Below are 19,095 nucleotides of genomic sequence, written 5' to 3'. Positions count from 1 at the left end.
CTCCAGGCAAGAACAAATCTATAGTGGATAGTTTTTCCTGTGGTCATGTATGGATGTGAGAGTTGGACTGTGAAGAAGGCTGAACGCTGAAGAATTGATGCTTTTGAACTGTGGTGTTGGAGAAGACTCCCATGAGTTTCTTGGACTGCAAGGAGATGCAACCAGTCCATTCTGAAGGAGATCTGCCCTGGGATTTTTTTGGAAGGAATGATGCTAAAGCTGAAACTCCAGTACTTTGGCCACCTCATGTGAAGAGTTGACTCATTGGAAAGGGCTCTGATGCTGGGAGGGATTGGGGGCAGGAGGAGAAGGGGACGACAGAGGATGAGATGGCTGGATGGCATCACTGACTCGATGGACGTGAGTCTGAGTGAACTCAGGAGATGGTGATAGACAGGGAGGCCTGGCATGCTGCAATTCATGGGGTCGCAAAGAGTTTCACATGACTGAGCAACTGAACTGAACTGAACTGTCCCCCCAAAATTCATATGTTGAAATCCTAACCACTAAAGGTCAATGTAATAGTATAGTAGGTGGAGGCTTTGGGGGAAGTGCATAAGTCATAAGGACAGAACCCTCATAAATGGGATTAGTGCCTTACAAAAGAGGCTCCAGAAAGATCTCTAGCCCCTTCTGTTGTGTTAGGATATAATCCAAAATCTGTGACCCAGAAGAGAGCCCTCATCATGCTGGCACCCTGATCCCAGACTTCCAGGCTACAGAACCATGGGGATATAAACAAATTACTTTTGTTTATACCAGTATAGGGAATATGCTATGTACAGGCCTATACTATAATTAATGAGGCTTCTTTGAAAAATAAGAATGACTTTCTCATCAACCCCAGGTGAAGGGCTGGGAGCAGTAAAAAGTACATCGTGGAAACACATCTTGAAAACAAGATGTTGAAGTACTGATGTGACTGATAGAAAACCATTAGTGACTGTTCCTATAACCAGAGCCTTGAGGGAGTTGTTGAGAAAGGGCCTCGATAGCCAAAAGGCTAAACAAAGTCATGAAAGGCCTGAAGGTTTGACATTGAGGACTGTGCATTGTATAGCTTTATCCCTGATTTGAGACTGTAAAGCACAGATATCTCTAGAGCACGAATAAGGAAGTAGAAGTTAACAATAAAAGGCATGCAAGGATTAGGATCTGAGCTTCTGCATGCAAATGGCATCAGCCCCCTAATCCCTCCTTTACAATCTGAACAGTTTGACTCTTCTGATTCAGAATCTGATACTCCCGCTCCTCCTGCATCTCAGGAGTCACCTGTCTGGCCACCTCATATTTATGAAAATCTAGATAAAGGGAAATATAATCCTTTGGAAGGGGAGAGAGGGGCTCAGTTTTTGAGTCCTAAATCCCATGTTAACTATGGTACTGAGCAACATCCTGAAGCTTTCCCTTTATCACCAGTCTCATAGCCTTCGGCTCCTTGGCCGGAGCCCCCTGTAGTTCAGGAACCCCCTCCACTAGATCCTGATACAACATGGGATGATGGGGTATTTAGAGCTGCAGTCATAATACCAAAGACATCTGCACCTGCTCTCTCATCTTTTCAACAAGCTGTATGAGCAGTGAGGCAAGAAGGTGACCTTGATGCTTTGGTTTTGCCTGTTATCATGACTGAGGTGCCCCCTAATGCTCAACTTCCACAAGGGAGGGTACAATTTGAACATATTCCTCTGTCTTTTAAAACTATTAAGGAGATTAAACAGGCATGCACTACATGGAACTACATCTCCTTGCATCACAGGTCTTATTCAGGGTTTGGCTCAGTCTGAACGACTCATTCCATATGATTCAGAAATGATTGCTAGAACTTGCTTATCCACTTCAGAATTTTTACAATTCCAAATATGGTGGCAAGATTAAGCCTTTCAACAGGCCCAAAGAAATACAGCTGCTAATCCTCTTCTTAATTTACTGTGGAACAATTAATGGGGTCAGGGGCATTATCAAGGGATTCAGAGACAACTACAATTCTATGATCAAATTCGATTGATTTGTCTTAGAGCATGGGAAAAGGTTAGCCCCCAGAACAGTCTCATCCTTCTTTTGTTAATGTAAAACAATCTAATGGAGAACCTTATACTGATTTTATCACCCGATTAAAACAAAATCTGGTGAGAATTCTTGCTCAAATTGAATTAAGGGATATGTTATTACCAATATTTGCCTATGATAATGCAAATTCAGAATGTCAAAAGGTTTTACAGCCTCTTAAAGCACAAGGAAAGCCTCTAGAGGATTATATTAAGGCTTGTCATGATATTGGATCAGAACCCTATAAGATGCCATTGTTGGTTCAAGCCATTACGGGCTTGAAACAGCAAGCAAATCAGCAGGTTAAATGTTTTAGTAGTGATAAGAGAAGACATGTGCAGAAAAATTGCAAGACTAATAAAAATACACCTAATAAGCCTACTCCCACAAATGAAAAGACACCTGGATTATGCCCTCACTGTAATAAAGGCAATCATTGGGCTAATCAGTATAGATTTAAATTTCATAAAAATGGATCCCCTTTGTCGGGAAACTGGAAGAAGGGCCCTGCTCAGGGCCCATCAAACAATATGAGCTCTCAAAAAACCTGGAATGCTGTTCCTTTTGTGTACCAAGCCAGCAAACAGCAACCTCATCCAGGCCTTCCAAGCCATACACCTGGGTTGCTGACCTTCTTTCTGCAATATCCAGGAGCGCAGCATCAGATATCCTTGCCACTGATAATTTACTTCTTATGCCAGCTATGGGAATTTATAAAATCCCTACTGGAATTAAAGGTACAATACCTAAAGGAAGTGTGGGATTATTATTAGGACACAGTAGTTTAGCAAGTAAGGGAGTTCAAGTCCTAATGGTGATTATAGATGAAGATTATGAGGGTGAAATTTCTATTATGATGAAAACAGAGTATCCTTATCAAATAATAAAAGGAGATCATATAGCTCAATTGTTATTATTACCTTATATCACTACTACTAAATCTCATATTAAAAGAACTGGAGGATTTGGAAGTACAGGAAAATAAGTATATTGGCAAACTTTTGTATCTGATTCTAGACCCACATTATCTGTATATGTTAATAATAAGCAATTTTCAGGACTTGTAGATACTGGAGCTGATGTTTCTATAATATCTAAAAAGCACTGGCCAACTTCTTGGCCTTTAACAGATGTTCCTATTATGTTAACTGGAATATTTTAAAAGGTACTAATATTTTGACCTATTCAGGTCCCGAACAACAATCTGCAACTTTACAACCTTTAGTTGCAGATACTCCTATTAATTTATGGGGACAAGATCTATTGAGGAAATGGGGAGCTTATGTAACAATTCCTACTATATCTTCTCAAGCTAAACAAATTATGGCAAATATGGGATATAATCCTGTTCAAAATACACAGGCTTTTTTTTTGGTGGGGGGGTGCCCACTGCCGAACAACAAAAAGCAGCACTTAAATTGAAATGGAAATCTGATGAGCCTATTCGGACAGAGCGTGGCCCCTATCATATGAAAAGTTACAGGCTCTTGAACAGCTAGTAGAGGAATAATTATCTTTTAATCATATTGCCTCAACTACTAGTCCTTGGAATTCTCCTGTCTTTGTTATTAAAAAGAAATCTGGAAAATGGAGAATGTTAACTGATTTAAGAAATATTAATGCTATAATTGAACTTACAGGTGCTTTACAACCAGACATTGTCACCCTCTATGATACCACAAAATTGGAAAATAAAAATCATTGATCTTAAAGATTGTTTCTACACTATTCCTCTACAAGAATCTGATGATTTTGCTTTTACTGTACCGTCCATTAATAATAAAAAACCAGTGTCTCGATATTACTGGAAGGTATTGCCACAAGGAATGCTTAATAGTCCTACATTATGTCAATTATACGTCTCCCAACCACTTAAAAACAATTCCCTCATGCTTATATTATCCATTATATGGATGATATTCTTTTAGCTTCTCCTGCTAAAGAACTTCAGTGTATTTTCTTAAATACAGAGATTAAATTAAAAGAATATGCGTTACATATTGCTGTTGATAAATTACAAGAGCAGGAACCATATACCTATTTAGGATATATATTGCAAAGAAATATTGTTAAACCACAAAAAATACAAGTTCAAACTGATTCCTTGAAAACTTTAAATGATTTTCAAAAATTATTAGGAGATATAAATTGGTTATGACCATCTTTAGCAATTCCTAATCATTCCTTGACACACCTATTTCAAATCCTACAAGGAGACTCTGATTTAAATAGCCCCCAGGTACTAACAGAACAAGCTAAACAGGAATTAGATCTTGTGAATCAAGGTATCCAGCAAAGACAACCTAAACAAGTAGATCCGACTGTGCCACTTTCTTTACTTATTCCTCCTACTTTAGATTCCCCTACAGGAATATTATGGCAACCATAAGATATCCTTGAACGGGGATTTTTGTCCCACACTCCTAAGAAAATAATGACTACTTACACAATGCTTATTTCCTTTCTTGTTTCAAAAATGAGATCCAGATGTATACAACTTTCTGGTTATGATCCGTATGAAATTGTTCTTCCTTTCACTAATGATCAAATCCATAGATTATTTGTTACCAGTATGGATGGGCAAATTGCCATTGCTGATTTCATAGGTGAGGTTCATAACCATTTTCCAAAGTCACCTTTGATTACTACTGCTGCTAAACACTGGAGAAGGAAATGGCAACCCACTCCAGTATTCTTGCCTGGAGAATCCCATGGACAGAGGAGCCTGGTGGGCTGCTGTCCCTGGGGTCGCACAGAGTCAGACACGACTGAAGTGACTTAGCAGCAGCAGCAGCAGCAGCTGCTTCTGCTGCTAAACACAAATGGATAATTCCTATTATTACTAAAACAATTCTTGTTATTAATGCCCCTGTTTATTTTACTGATGCAAATAAAACTCTCAAAGCCAGTTATACTGGACCCACAACAAAGGTGTAGCAATCTATCCTAACCTCTGTTCAACAAGCCAAATTAGAGGCTATTGCTACCTTATTGGGAGAAGGCAATGGCACCCCACTCCAGTACTCTTGCCTGGAAAATCCCATGGGCGAAGGAGCCTGGTAGGCTGCAGTCCATGGGGTCGCTAAGAGTCAGACATGACTGAGCGACTTCACTTTCACTTTTCACTTTCCTGCATTGGAGAAGGAAATGGCAACCCACTCCAGTGTTCTTGCCTGGAGAATCCCAGGGATGGGGGAGCCTGGTGGGCTGCCATCTATAGGGTCGCACAGAGTTGGACATGACTGAAGCGACTTAGCAGCAGCAGCAGCAGGTACCTTATTACAGGATGTTTCTACAGCATTAAATATTATATCAGATTCTTAATATGCTGTACAGATAACACAAATTATTGAAACCATATCTCTACCAAAGGCTTCTTCTAAATCATCTATTATTACAATATTATCTCAATTACAAATATAGTAAGGCTTCGTTCTGCCCCTTTTTACACTACACATATCAGATCTCATTCTAAATTGCCCGGACCATTGGCAAAAGGCAATGATTCCATCAACTCTTTGTTAATTGCTTTTCTTACTTCTTATAAATTTTATAAATTCGCACATATAAATACACGTGGCTTGATGAATAAATTTCAATCATCCAGACAAGAAGCCCAAAATATTATCCCTGCCTGTCCCACATGTACTTTTACTCACCAAGTTCCTACAACTACAGGGGTTAATCCCAGAGGCCTTTATCCCACTGATATATGGCAGACTGATGTTACTCATGTCCCTTCTTTTGGATGTTTGGGAGTTGTTCTTGTTTCTGTGGATACTTATTAGGGCATGATTTATGCTTCTGCTTATTCTGGAGAAACAACTACTCATGTTATCTCACATTTTTTGCAAGCTTTTTCTTACATGGGCCTACCAAAACATATTAAAACTGATAATGGCCTTGCATATATGAGTCGTGGTTTTGTGAAATTTTTATCTGATTGGAATATTTCATATTCTACAGGTATTCCACATAATTCTCAAGATCAGGCTATTGTTGAACACACTTATCATACTCTAAAAAATATGTTATTTAAACAGAAAGGGTGAGAAAAGTATGGCATATCAATGACACCAAAAGAGAAATTAGCCCGTTTTATTTATTTTAAATTTTTTGGATTTAAGACTGGATCATACAAAGCCAGCAGCAACATTGCATTTTCAGAACACTATTCTTAGTGAAAATTATACTCTTGGTCAAATGATTGCAGATAATACTCCTGTACAGTGGGAAAATGCTATGAACAATTGGTATAAGGGCCTTAGACTTAGGAAAGGACGAGGTTATGCTCTTGTCATTTCAGATGATGGACAACACCACTGGGTGCCAGGAAAGCATGTCAAAGAAAGGAAAGAAGAGGACATGGTTCAACATCAATCCTCCTGGAGAGCTGCCAGTGATGGGGAAAACAAGACTGATGATCAACAACCGCTCTGAACCAGCTCCAAGGACCAAAAAAGCCAAACCACCCACTTGGGGTCAATTGAAGAAATTGACCATTGAAGGGGAAAAATTGGTCAAAGAACAAGGATAGCCTTTGACCTCAGCTGCCTTGTTCTTGGCTATGTTATCTGTGGTAACTACCACAGTAAGTGCCAGTCATACTTTTTGGGCATATGTGCCCAATCCTCCCCTGTTAAGACCAATTACGTGGAGGATTCTTCTGTTCCACATAAACAACTCTTCTTGGTTACCTGGACCTTTTGACCCAAGCCTTCCTTTAAAAACAGAAGAAGGTCTACAACTTCTAAATGTTAGTGTTAATTATACTGTGGGAACAGATCTTACCCCTATATGCATGGGGGCAGAAACTCATTGTCTTAAAAGAGGATTACAAAGTTGGCTATCTATAGTTAAAGAACCTCAAGGGAACAAAACTCATTTTTTCTTATTAGAAACATTTCCTTTAATATCACAGGAGAAAATACTACTATGTTTCCACCCCATCTACCTAACTGTATTATTTCTATAAAATCTGGAATAGAACATTGGGTACAATGGAAATTATGTAAAGCTAATACTGGACATATTATGGCCAATACTTCTGATGGAGAAATTACTGATTGGAGTCCCAAAGGAGATCCTTTCGACAAAAATAATAATTTGGATTTGCCTATATCGTTAAACAATACTTTAGACTTTATGAATAACATTGTTAATAGCTGTGTATGCTGGCATGGAGGGAGTTTCTCCCCTCATTTACCTCAGTTACCTTATATGTCTTTACAGCCAAAATTGTGGAAAAAAGCAGCTGCCTTCCAACCTATAACAGCATGAAAGGGGCAATATAATTCGACAGTATCTGATCTTTCATTTCAATAAAAAATTCAACACATTTGATTAAAGCATGTGTTTGTTTACCTTTCATATTTTTTATAGGACCTACTTTTTATAATGCCTCTTCTGGGATACTTACTTGTCAAAATCGTTCCTTTTACACTTGTATCAATTCTTCTCTCCAATTTCAGAATGACTACTCTCTATATATTCTAAAAACCAGATCTGGAGTATGGCTTTCTGTAAAAATAAATAGACCATGGCAGGATAGCTCCACAGCCTATATTGTAGAAGAAATCCTTAAGAAAGTGTTAAAATGCACTAAACAGTTTATTGGACTGTTAATTGCTGCCATTTTAGAATTACTGCTTTAGCTGCTACAGCAGCTGAGGCAGGAGTGGCATTACATCATAGTGTCCAGACTGTGCAGTCTGTGCAAGAAGGACATAAAGATTCTGATGTTCTTTGGTCTACCCAGAGACAAATAGATGGAAAATTGGCTGCACAAATGGCTGGTTTATAACAGGTTGTTACACTACTAGGCGATCAAGTAAATAGTCTGCCAAAACAGATTCGTCTTAAGTGTGAATGGAATATTACTTCTTTCTGTGTCACTCCTCACAAATATAATGAATCTTCATTTCATTGGGACAAAGTTAAACAACACCTCTTAAATCAAGGCAATCTATCTCTGGACATAAATAACTTATAAAAGAGATTATGGAAACTTTCTCTCAGAAACTACACCTTTTGCAAGGATCTAATCTGCTGGATGCAGCAGCAGATGGGATTTCTCAATTAAACCCCACCCCTCACTTGAAAACTATCGGAGGATCAATGGCTGGTTTTGTGTTAATTGTTATATGTCTTTTTTTCTGTTTCTACATAGTCTGGTGGTGAATCACCAAGAAAGCTGACGGACAACAACAGCAGTTAGCGACTATCACTTTGGCTTCTATGATCGCCAATAATCACCAAAAATAAGCTTCAAAAAAAAAAAAAAGGGGATATATAAGGAATATGCTATGCACAGGCCTGTATTATAATTAACAGGGCTTCTTTGAAAAATAAGAATGACTTTCTCATCAACCCCAGGCAAAGGGCTGGAAGCAGTTAAAAGTACATCTTGGAAAGACATCTTGAAAACAAGATGTTGAAGTACTGATGTGACTGATGGAAAACCATTAGTGGCTGTTCCCATAACCAGAGCCTTGAGGGAGTTGTTGAGAAAGGGCCTCGCTAGCCAAAAGGCTAAACAAAGTCATGAAAGGCCTGAAGGTTTGACATTGAGGACTGTGCATTGTATATCTTTATCCATGACCTGAGATTGTAAAGAACAGATACCTCTAGAGTGCGAATAAGGAAGTAGAAGTTAACAATAAAAGGCATGCAAGGATTCGGATCTGGGCTTTTGCCTGCGAATGGCATCAGCCCCCTGATCCCCACTTTATTTCTGAGTCTTATTTTTCCTTATCCTTCTGCAGCACCACTTGCTCCCTCAGGTCAGTTCATTATCGGGCCGGTCCCCACACCCAGTCGGTGATATTTTGTTATTAGCAGCCCAAATGGACTAGACACCCACTGATTGCTCTATTGTTTACAACAATGCACTGGTTTGTCAAATGCTCCACAATCTGACCCAATCAAATATAGGCAGAGGTAGTTTTGAGGCTTTGATGCTTGTTCTGACCTCAGGAAGTCACATCTTAATATCTCTTTCCCTGCTTCTCTTGGTAAATCAGCTGGCCTATGGCTTAGCTTGTTGCTCTTATAAGAGCTATTAGCCTCCTCTTAATTGCTACTACCAAAATCTCCATTGTTTTCAAGAGTGTCTTTAAGTTTCAGCTTCCCCACACTCTGTTTCAAGTCAGTTCCTTTGGGGAAGGCTTTGTACTCAACTATTCTCAGGGAATGTCTCTCCCTTGAGCAAAATTTCTGAGCCAAGGGCATAAGCTTCTGGTCTTAGTATGCCTTCTCATGTCAAAACTCCACCCTATAAGGGAGCTAGGGCAAGATCAATCAGGGTTTGGTGTTCTTTGACTCTGACACACGGGTTCAGTTCAGTTCAGTTCAGTTCAGTTGCTCAGTTGTGTCAGACTCTTTGCAACCCCATGGACTTCAGCACGCCAGGACTCCCTATCCATCACCAACTCCCAGAACTTACTCAAACTCACGTTCATGCCATCCAACCATCATCCTCTGTTATCCCCTTATTCTCCCACCTTCAGTCTTTCCCAGCATCAGGGTCTTTTCCAATGAGTCGGTTCTTCTCATCAGGTGGCCAAAGCATTGGAGTTTCAGCTTCAGCATCAGTCCTTCCAATGAATATTCAGGACTGATTTCCTTTAGGATTGACAGGTTGGATCTCCTTGCAGTCCAAGGGACTCTCAAGAGTCTTCTCCAACACCACAGTTCAAAAGCATCAATTCTTCGGCACTCAGCTTTCTTTATAGTCCAACTCTCATATTCATACATGAATACTGGAAAAGCCATAGCTTTGACTAGATGGACCTTTCTTGGCAAAGTAATGTCTTTGCTTTTTAATATGCTGTCTAGGTTGGTCATAGCTTTTCTTCCAAGGAGCAAGCATCTTTTAATTTCATGGCTGCAGTCACCATCTGCAATGATTTTGGACCCCCCCAAAAATAAAGTCTCTTACTATTTCCATTATTTCCCCATCTATTTGCCATGAAGTGATGGGACTGGATGCCAAGACCTTAGTTTTGTGAATGTTGAGCTTTAAGCCAACTTTTTCACTCTCCTCTTTCACTTTCATCAAGAGGCTCTTTAGTTCTTCTTCACATTCTGCCATAAGGGTGGTGTCATCTACATATCTGAGGTTATTGATATTTCACCCAGCAATCTTGATTCCAGCTTGTGCTTCTTCCAGCCTAGCATTTGTATGATGTACTCTTCATATAAGTTAAATAGCAGGGTGACAATATACAGCCTTCATGTACTCCTTTCCCAATTTGGAACCAGACTGCTGTTCCAGTTCTAACGGTTCTAACGATTGCTTCTTGACCTGTATACAGATTTCTCAGGAGGCAGGTCAGGTGGTCTGGAATTCCCATCTTTAAGAATTTTCCACAGTTTGTTGTGATCCACACAGTCAAAGGCTTTGACATAGTCAATAAAACAAAAGTAGATGTTTTTCTGGAACTCTCTTGCTTTTTCAATGATCCAGCAGATGTTGGCAACTTCATCTCTGGTTCTTCTGCCTTTTCTAAATCCAGCTTGAACATCTGAAAGTTCCCAGTTCACGTATTGTTAAAGCCTGGTTTGGGAGAATTTTGAGCATTACTTTGCTAGCGTGTGAGATGAATGCAATTGTGTGGTAGTTTGAACATTCTTTGGCATTCCCTTTCTTTGGGGTTGGAATGAAAACTGACCTTTTCCAGTCCTGTGACCACTGCTGAGTTTTCCAGATTTGTTGGCATACTGAGTGCAGCACTTTCACAGTATCATCTTTTAGGATTTGAAATAGCTAAACTGGAATTCTATCACCTCCACTAGCTTTGTTCATAGTGATGCTTCCTAAGGCCCACTTGACGTCACATTCCAGGATGGCTGGCTCTAGGTGAGTGACTACACCATCGTGGTTATCTGGGTCATGAAGATCTTTTTTGTATAGTTCTTCTGTGTATTCTTGCCACCTCTTCTTAATATCTTCTGCTTCTGTTAGGTCCATACCATTTCTTGGAGTACAAAATGAAGCAGATCAAAGGCACATGTGGGTTAGAGATTTCATCTTATGAGTGAGGACTGGGTGGAACACTCACCAAGAACTGAGCCTCTGCAACCTACAGTTGGAGAATATAAGAAATGCTGACACGTTGCCCCTCCTGGTGAGATACTATATCTCTTAATTGAGAGCTGAGGGGAGAGGAAGCCCTGTCTTCTTGGCCATGACCCAATCAAGAGTGGAGCTTCCTTTACACTGAGCTGAGAGGGAGCAGATCGCAGCTCAAGTACCACATACTCACTGTTTTTACCAAGATTTAGTAGATTTCCTTGCCTTTATTTTTTTTTTTCATATTCTCTATGCCCTTAGTACAACTTTCAGAGACTTTAAAAGGTTATTTATTTTACAGTTTTCACCAGATGTTACAGATGTATCACTGGGGAATGGATCCATGGGGTTCTCCACACTGGCATTCCAGCAGTGGAATTCCAAATATGCACTTCTTTTAATGTAATAAAATACTATTTGTGAGCATTGAAACATTTCTTAAATTTTATTTTGCAATTCAGCTGTCAATTATCTTTTTAGGAGGAAAACAGTTTTAGTCCATAAGCCCTAGGCACAGTGTCTAGAGAGCTTAACAGAAAAATGGCTCAGATCCAGTTAATTCACTTTTAGTGTAGGTGAAGTCACTACTCCAGCATGTCTAGTTGTCCTCACAGCAGGTAATCCCATCTGAACAGCAGATACTCTGCTCATTAGGCTCTTCCTTCAGCACCAACTTTAGCTGAGACCTAATCTGAGGCATTTCAGCCACTATTCCATTGTATAGAATAAAGAATTGTGAGCTGAATTTCTTAGTTTAGTATTCTTCTGGTTGCCTATTGCTAATGCCAGTAATGTCCTAAATGTAGCAACCTGGGTTACAAATCAAAATCCTACAGCTTTTATCACTAAAACAGCCACCAATCCAATCTCCAAGTATATAAGGAATCTCAAAGGGTAGTCCCTTCTGCTTCACAGTTTAATTGGGCATGGACAAACATAAAATTATTTTAGAACAATGATAAAGTAAGGTAAAAATAATTACTTCTAATATGAGATGACAAGGTGGAGAATGACCTGAACTAGAAATGTGAAACCTGCATGAGGCATTACCAACACTGATCAGCTGGATGACTAAGGGTTTCCACTGAATAAAAGCTCTATGTTAACCATATGTGCCCTGTCTATCAAAGTTCGAGAGCAATGTGAGATGCATTAAGAGAAAGTTCATGATTTCTTAGGCAGCACCTTTGCATATAAATAGCAGTACAGTAAAAGTTGCAGAGAAGATTAAAGACTTGAAAGGGATGGGATGGAGAAAATCATGCAACACTTCTGATTCTGAAATTCTGTAACTGAACCAATGTGACTGTACAGTCCAGAGTAAAGGTGAGAGGATGGTCCTCTTTTGTGCCCTATGTAGGTAAAAACACACTTGGACACTGCTCACATGTGAAGTGCATATTTTTATTAGGCTCCCTGACAAACTAACAAAATCCAAAGAAAGAGATCCCACAGAGAACCATATCATATGAAGAACATTTGAAGGACTTCATGTCTACCTGAAAAATCGGGTTTGAAAGAGTTATTTACAAATGCTTCCAAGCTGTTCTTAAAAGTGTAAAAATTGCCTGGCATTACTAAGTACTCAAAGTTCAGTTCAAGGCACAACAAGCCACTCATTTATTCAGTAAACATTTATTCTGTGCCTCCTTAGAGGGAAGTCCTGTGTTAGGTGAGTGTCTAGGCCACATGGATAAGTAATGAAGAGTCTAGGAGCAGAGATATGCACATGAATAACCAACTAACCATAATACAAGGGAGAGTATGTGTCATGGGGGTAGAACAAAACCTACTTCAAATTCAAAAGCAGGAATCACTACGTCCTGATATCAGGATCAGAGAAGGCGATGTTGATTCAGGACTGAAAGGTGTATACCATTCGTGTGAGAAGAAACATTTTAGGGGGGTCACTCAAGGTGGGGGAAAAGCAGAAGCAAAAGTTTAGAAGTGGGAACAGGGTAGAAAAATATAGAGGAACAAAGCTGAAGAACAGAAGAGCCTGAGTTAAGCAACCATAGGTGTAGAAATATCAGGTATTGGGGAATAAGACAGGAAGTGTGCCAAATAGTACAGAGCTTGTACTCCAGGCTACAGACAATGACTATGTATGGATATCATCAAAGGTTCTAGAATACACAGTGCTCTGTGTGTGTGGCTTTGCTGTTGTTTTTACTCCTGGCATAGATTAAAGGCAAACACAAGAAAGGCAGGAGGCTTGCACAAGGGTTAGTCAGGAGGAAATGACATTCTGAAGCAGGTCACAGGCAGGTAGCAGTGGGAATGGACAGAGGAAAGAGACTCATGAGATATTTCAGAAACTGAATCATCAGGCCCCAGACCTGAACTGTCAAATCTAAAGGACTATGGAAAGAGCGGAAACCCCAGCTGGAGGGGGAACTGACTGAGAGGCAGAAGTGGTCGAATTAGTATGAAAGCACAGCACTATTGCCCAGTTGAGTGGGTAGGACAGGACCCGGAGAATGTTCTACATCTTGCTGCAAGCACTTCTCAATCCTTCCCCAACTCATGATCAAACTCCCTCAAAGGCTGCTCATCAAGGAAATGCCCGAAGTCAAATCCGATACTTCAAAACACAAACTTGTAGAAAAAGAGATCAGATCTGTGGTTACCAGAGGAAGAGGGTAGGGGGAAACAGGAATTGGATGAAGGGAGTCAAAAAGTATAAACTTCCAGTTATAAGATACATAAGTACTAGGGATATAATGTATAACATGATAAATATAATTAAGGTATGTTATATATGAAAGCTGTTAAGAGAATAAATTCTAAGAGTTCTCATGACAAGTAATAAAAAGTTTTTTCTATTTCTTTTTTTTTTTTTTCCTGTTTCTTTAATGTTGCATCTCTGAAGGAGGCCGTGGCAACCCACTCCAGTACTCTTGCCTGGAGAATCCCAAGGACAGAGGAGCCTGGTGGGCTACAGTCTGCAGCCTTGGAGAGTCAGACATGACTGAAGCAACTTAGCACACAATGTTGTATCTCAATGAGATGATGGATATTTTCTAAACTTATTGTGGTAATAGTTTCATATGTGTTTAAGTCAAATCATTATACATCCCAAACTTATACAGTGCTTGCTGTATGTTAATTATATATCAATAAAAATGGAAGAAGAAGAAAAAAAAAAACAAAACAGAGCCAATCCAGTCTATGAGAAGCTTTACTAGCTACCCAGTTCAGTTCTCCATGAAGGCAAGGGCAGCTTCAGGGTTAGAGAACCCCTCAGTAAGATCCTCAAACAGAGCATCTGAAAAGTACTTTCTAGTCCTAAGCCTGCCACTGGTTAACCTCTTGAAGCCTTAAATGATGAACCTCCTAAGTCTCAATTCCTTTACTGTAAGATAGGAGTGATAATGTATACCCCACCTACTTCACAGGTTTGTGGGATTACACAGGAAGAGACAGAATGCTGCAAAGCACACAAATGCCAGGGGTCATTAGAAGTTCTTTGAGGGCATAAACTACAACAAATTCATGTTTGTATCCTACATGGAGCTGACTATGGAACGAGGGAGGGAGCAAGGTGGAGAAGAAAATACCATAGTCTGGGCCCCACAGGCAGCCTGATGTCAGCCAAGGAATATACTGCCTACCATATCTTCAAGAAGATCCTACATCCAGAGAAACAGGTGAGAATAATTGTCCACATCTACCTCCTCATTTAACTGATGGGAAGCTTCACCCTGAAAGAGGCTCAGTGATCTGCCCAATATCTTTAGTGGCAGAGGATACAAGAATAGGACCAATAACACAGCCACAGGTTAGATGGTGTTTTCACCCACATTATCTTACAAGCAGACTTTGAGCTGGGTGGGAAGGATTATTAAAATTCCCATTTTCCAGTCTGAAGTTGCATGACTTTTCTAGGGCAGGATTCAAATTCAGACAGTCATACCCCCAGTTCACTGCTCTTTCCCTGTTGGTATTAGCACAATCATCTCAGCATTCAGTATATTTCAGACCCGAAATTCTGTTTTATTTTATCCTGCCTTCAGCAGTATTTCACATTCAGTCTTTCCTGGTAGAATTCTACTAACCTTTTGTCTTAAAAACCAGTTCAGTGGCCACACTGGGCACCAGAAACATGTTTTAAAACTGAATCATCAAAACTGAGCCTCCCTATGTGTCCATAAATCATTTTCCAAAGTCTATCCCCACATGTGTATCATTCCATAAGTATGAATAATGTATGTATCATTATTGTACTAAACACATTGACCTAGGGTGCTCAAAGAGCACTGATGGCTAACTGAAGCAATATTTATCATATAAATACCAAGAAGGCAGTTTTAACAAATGGGTGGAACAATGAGATTGAAAACCTACTGACTTTATCAATGAAAACTGATTTACATTCACAGAAGAACCTCAAAGTGAAGTGAGCAACAGAGAAAATGATCAGGATAATTCTAGTCAGCTACATTCAAAAGATCTGAACCTGAATGTGTTTTTTATTTAAGGAGGTCCAGGGAAGGCGCAGGGGTGGGGGAATGATAAAAAGAATTAACCTTGCCACTGTCTCAATGTCCTGTCTTTCCACCATAACCCTTATTTCAGGAAGAAGGCACGCATGTTTTGCTCCGCTTTTTTAACTCATGGAAGAGGATTAAAACTGCTCAGTCTCCCGGGGCTTGCAGAGGTTTCTCAGTGGGTTTCACCAGGGATGGGGCGACACCTCCAGGCAGCACTTGCACGGGACAGGCCAGGGAGCAGGACTGCGCAGAGGACCTCCACTGTGGCCCGCACCTCGGCACCCCGTCTCCCAGTGCCTTGGCAGCAGTTTCTGCTGGAAAGCACCGGCCTCCCTTCTTCCTATTCCCTCTCCTTTCTAGTCGCGTCAATTACCACACAACTCGCCACCTTTGCCCGCGGTCAGCAGCGGGTAACAGATCCTAACCTCCAGGGAGCCCTCGGTGTAGGGTTCAAGAGACTTGGCAATTGCCTGGTGAAGACACCTGCCTCACAGCCTACCCCGGCCCCGCCAGACGCGGCGGACCCGAGGGCTGCGAGCGCTGCGCTCCAGGGATGCCCGTTACAGAGCACCACCCAAGGCAGCGAGGTCCACACCCAAGGCCATCCCAGGGCTGCTGTGAGGGGTGGGGGAGACTAGGTCCCAGACAACGCCCCCACCCTCCATTAATAAAACGCAAGATTTAAAAAAGCGTCATTTACCGACATGAGTGATCACTGTGGCCAGTCGCCGTGTGAACTCCTGAGGGGCCATTTCTTCTTTTAACCAAAACAGCATTTCACAGAAAAACCACTCGGTATAAACAAAACAAAGCAACACAAATCTGTTTTTATCGCTGCTATGGATGACTATTTAAAGGCATCTCCTCCAAAGGATGTTCGGCCCTCACACTCTTTCTCGCTCTCCTAAGGCACAAAACAAGAGTCACTCCCAGTCAAGGCCAACTCTCCACGGCCGCACGGTAGAGGACGCCAGCCACGCCCCGCAGGGGGTAAATTTAAAGATTATGTCGAGCAGCTTTCCCAACGCGACGACAGCCTTTGGGAGACAGCAAAGTAGCAGTTCCGAAGGTGGGAAGAGCACGTCGCCCCAATTTCGCCGTAACCCTGCTTCTGGCTTCCTGGGTCGAGGCGGGTGAATAGGTTTCTGGATCGGAGGTCCGATCTTTGGCTCTGCCTCCTGGGAGGGTCGGGATGAAGTATACTCTGTCAGCCCACAAAAGGCGCGCGGACTCGGCGGCTGCGGAGCACTGAGGAGCTGAGGTGCTCAGCACCTTGGAGGCTTGCTCGGCGCCGCCTACGCCGCCTCACAGCGCGTCGCAGCGCTTCCAGCCTCCGCGCGCACCTTTCCCCGCCCGGGGGCGGTGCCCGAGGCGCCCGGAGAGGTGCGCACGCGCGTGTCCTTATTCAAGAATGATGTGCCCACTCCCGTAAAGTGTTAGTTGCTCATTGGTGTCCGACTCTGCAACCCCAAGGACTGTAAGCCACAAGGCTCTTCTGTCCATAGCATTCTCCAGGAAAGAATACTGGAGTGGGTTGCCATTTCCTTCTCCAGGGGATCTTCCTGATCGGAGGATGGAACTCAGGTCTCTTGCATTACAGGCAGATTCCTTACTCTCTGAGCCACTAGGAACCTATCTTGAATCGTCCCTTAAGACTGGGGGCGATTCAAGATCTGTCCTCCAGCTGTCGGGGAGAGAAGACAGCGACTTCAGTTTGGTATCCCACCCTACCCCCACCCTACACCCTACACCCCGCCCCCTCGCCTGGTATCTGTGGAGAAGCCCAGGCAAGAAAGGGACTGGCAGGAAGTTCTGCGGCCGCCCGCGGTGCTCTGGAAGAAGGGCTGTATGAGGTACAATTCACCGTCCCATCTCTTGACTCCGGGGAACCACGGGTGGCTAGAATTTGTTTCCCCCTGTTAGGGGTTGTCTCGTTCAGTTATCGGAGTCCACTGGACACACTCGCATTTGGAGCCGGGAGCGCGGGCTGTGCAGCAGCCGGGCTCAGCAGGCGGGTACGAAGTACGAGTGACTCCACCGTGTGGGCCTTTTCCTTTGTACAGCTCGCCAGCGCTGCGCCAGCCAACAGGCGCGCCAGCGCTCCCTCCAGGAAAGGCTCTGGCACAGCGTCCTTGAGAATCCTCCCTGTCAGACACAGGAGCGTCTGCTCCGCAACTATCCAGTGGTAGATGCCGTCGCAGGGCTTCATTAGGTGGCTCCAGATACTACCTGACAGGCGGAGTAACCTAATTCAGAAGCCCACGTGAAAAGCCTGAACAAATGCAAATCTGGCCAGGTTGTCCCCCCAATCCATTCTTAAAAGGAGGGACCCGGTCGCAAGAGTGCCAGGATCACCCACAGGTTCTGAGCCAATTCTGGAAAGCTCAGGTTTCCTCTTTTTCATGTAAAAAGCCAAACCCCAAACACCTTGAATGAAATTTCTAGTAATAGCTCCTCAACCCAGGCGTTTGGAGATGTTCTTTAATGCTTTCTGCTAACAGTTGTGGGCTGTGGTTAAGAGGTGGTGTTAAGCCACCTGCAAAGTGAAATTTGTGCAGAGGTTCTTCCCTCCTATGACTAGGCTCTTTGCACTTTGCCTGCACAAGTAGAGCAACCATTTTCATAGCAACCCCTTGCAAGAAATTCAGAGAGGGTTTAAAGACCCAAAGGAGTAATATAGCTTAGGGTTGTGTTTCCACAGTAGTTTCTGGCTCTTCAAGGATGACAAGTATTTTTGAGGAACCAAATGAAGGCTTTCCTGTTGGTAGTAGTAGTATCCAGTGCCCAGTCAGAGCCAACTGTGAACTGGTCTCTAGAAAGCAACATATTGCTGAGGAGACTGATAATGTGGGACTTTCTGGAATTTGCAGATTCAGTGAACTCAGCTTCTTGGATTAAGTCAGGTTCTTATGGGTGAGAATCACAGATGTAAGGGAAGGGAGAAGGGAAGAGTAAGGAGAAGCTTATGAATAGGAATGAGAGAAAAAGGAAAGAAATAAATCACACTCAGAAGGCAGTTCTCCTTCCCACATCTGTACCTTCACAATCTTCAGGGGTTTCCATGGAGATGAATTGGCTGACTTATGGCAAGATGTAACAGGCAGTGTCTGTCTTCAGAAACCAGTTCTGTCCCCTCATCTTTCACACACACTCTCTGGGGCCTCAGCTACTCTACCTGGGCCATGAGGGAGTAGGTCTGTGATCCCCAAGGTCCCTTTTGCAGTTCTGAAATCGTATAACTAAGCAGAAATGAGCATAGCTTTCAATAGCCCATACCTCCTTGTTCCTTCAAGAAAACAGTCATTATCTCCATTTTTCTTGTGAACATGGACAGGCTTCCTGTCTTCTCTCTTCCACCGCCCTCCTCCCTTCTGTGCCTCTTTTTATCTATCCTAATTATGATTTATCTCTTGTCTCTGACAAATTACATTGCTCTGATGTATGGCAAAATCAAGGAACAAGTCAGAATAGCCTGCCTTC

The 19,095-nt window shown here is 42.1% G+C and overlaps 1 protein-coding gene across 1 annotated transcript in view; it reads right to left on the bottom strand.

Moving 5' to 3' along the window:
- MCF2L2 (MCF.2 cell line derived transforming sequence-like 2) overlaps nucleotides 1–16,924 on the bottom strand; it is a 265,716-nt gene extending 248,792 nt beyond the window's left edge. Inside the window, exon 1 of the mRNA XM_070372807.1 lies at nucleotides 16,316–16,924. Within this exon, the coding sequence (XP_070228908.1) occupies nucleotides 16,316–16,391 (76 nt within the window). The 5' untranslated portion in view covers nucleotides 16,392–16,924. The remainder of the gene's footprint in view (nucleotides 1–16,315) is intronic.
- Between the last annotated feature and the right edge of the window lie 2,171 nt (nucleotides 16,925–19,095).

This window comes from Bos mutus, chromosome 1, assembly GCF_027580195.1.
Source record: "Bos mutus isolate GX-2022 chromosome 1, NWIPB_WYAK_1.1, whole genome shotgun sequence".
In the NCBI taxonomy this organism is placed as follows: Eukaryota; Metazoa; Chordata; class Mammalia; order Artiodactyla; family Bovidae; genus Bos; species Bos mutus.
This window is presented reverse-complemented; position numbering and strand designations above follow the sequence as displayed.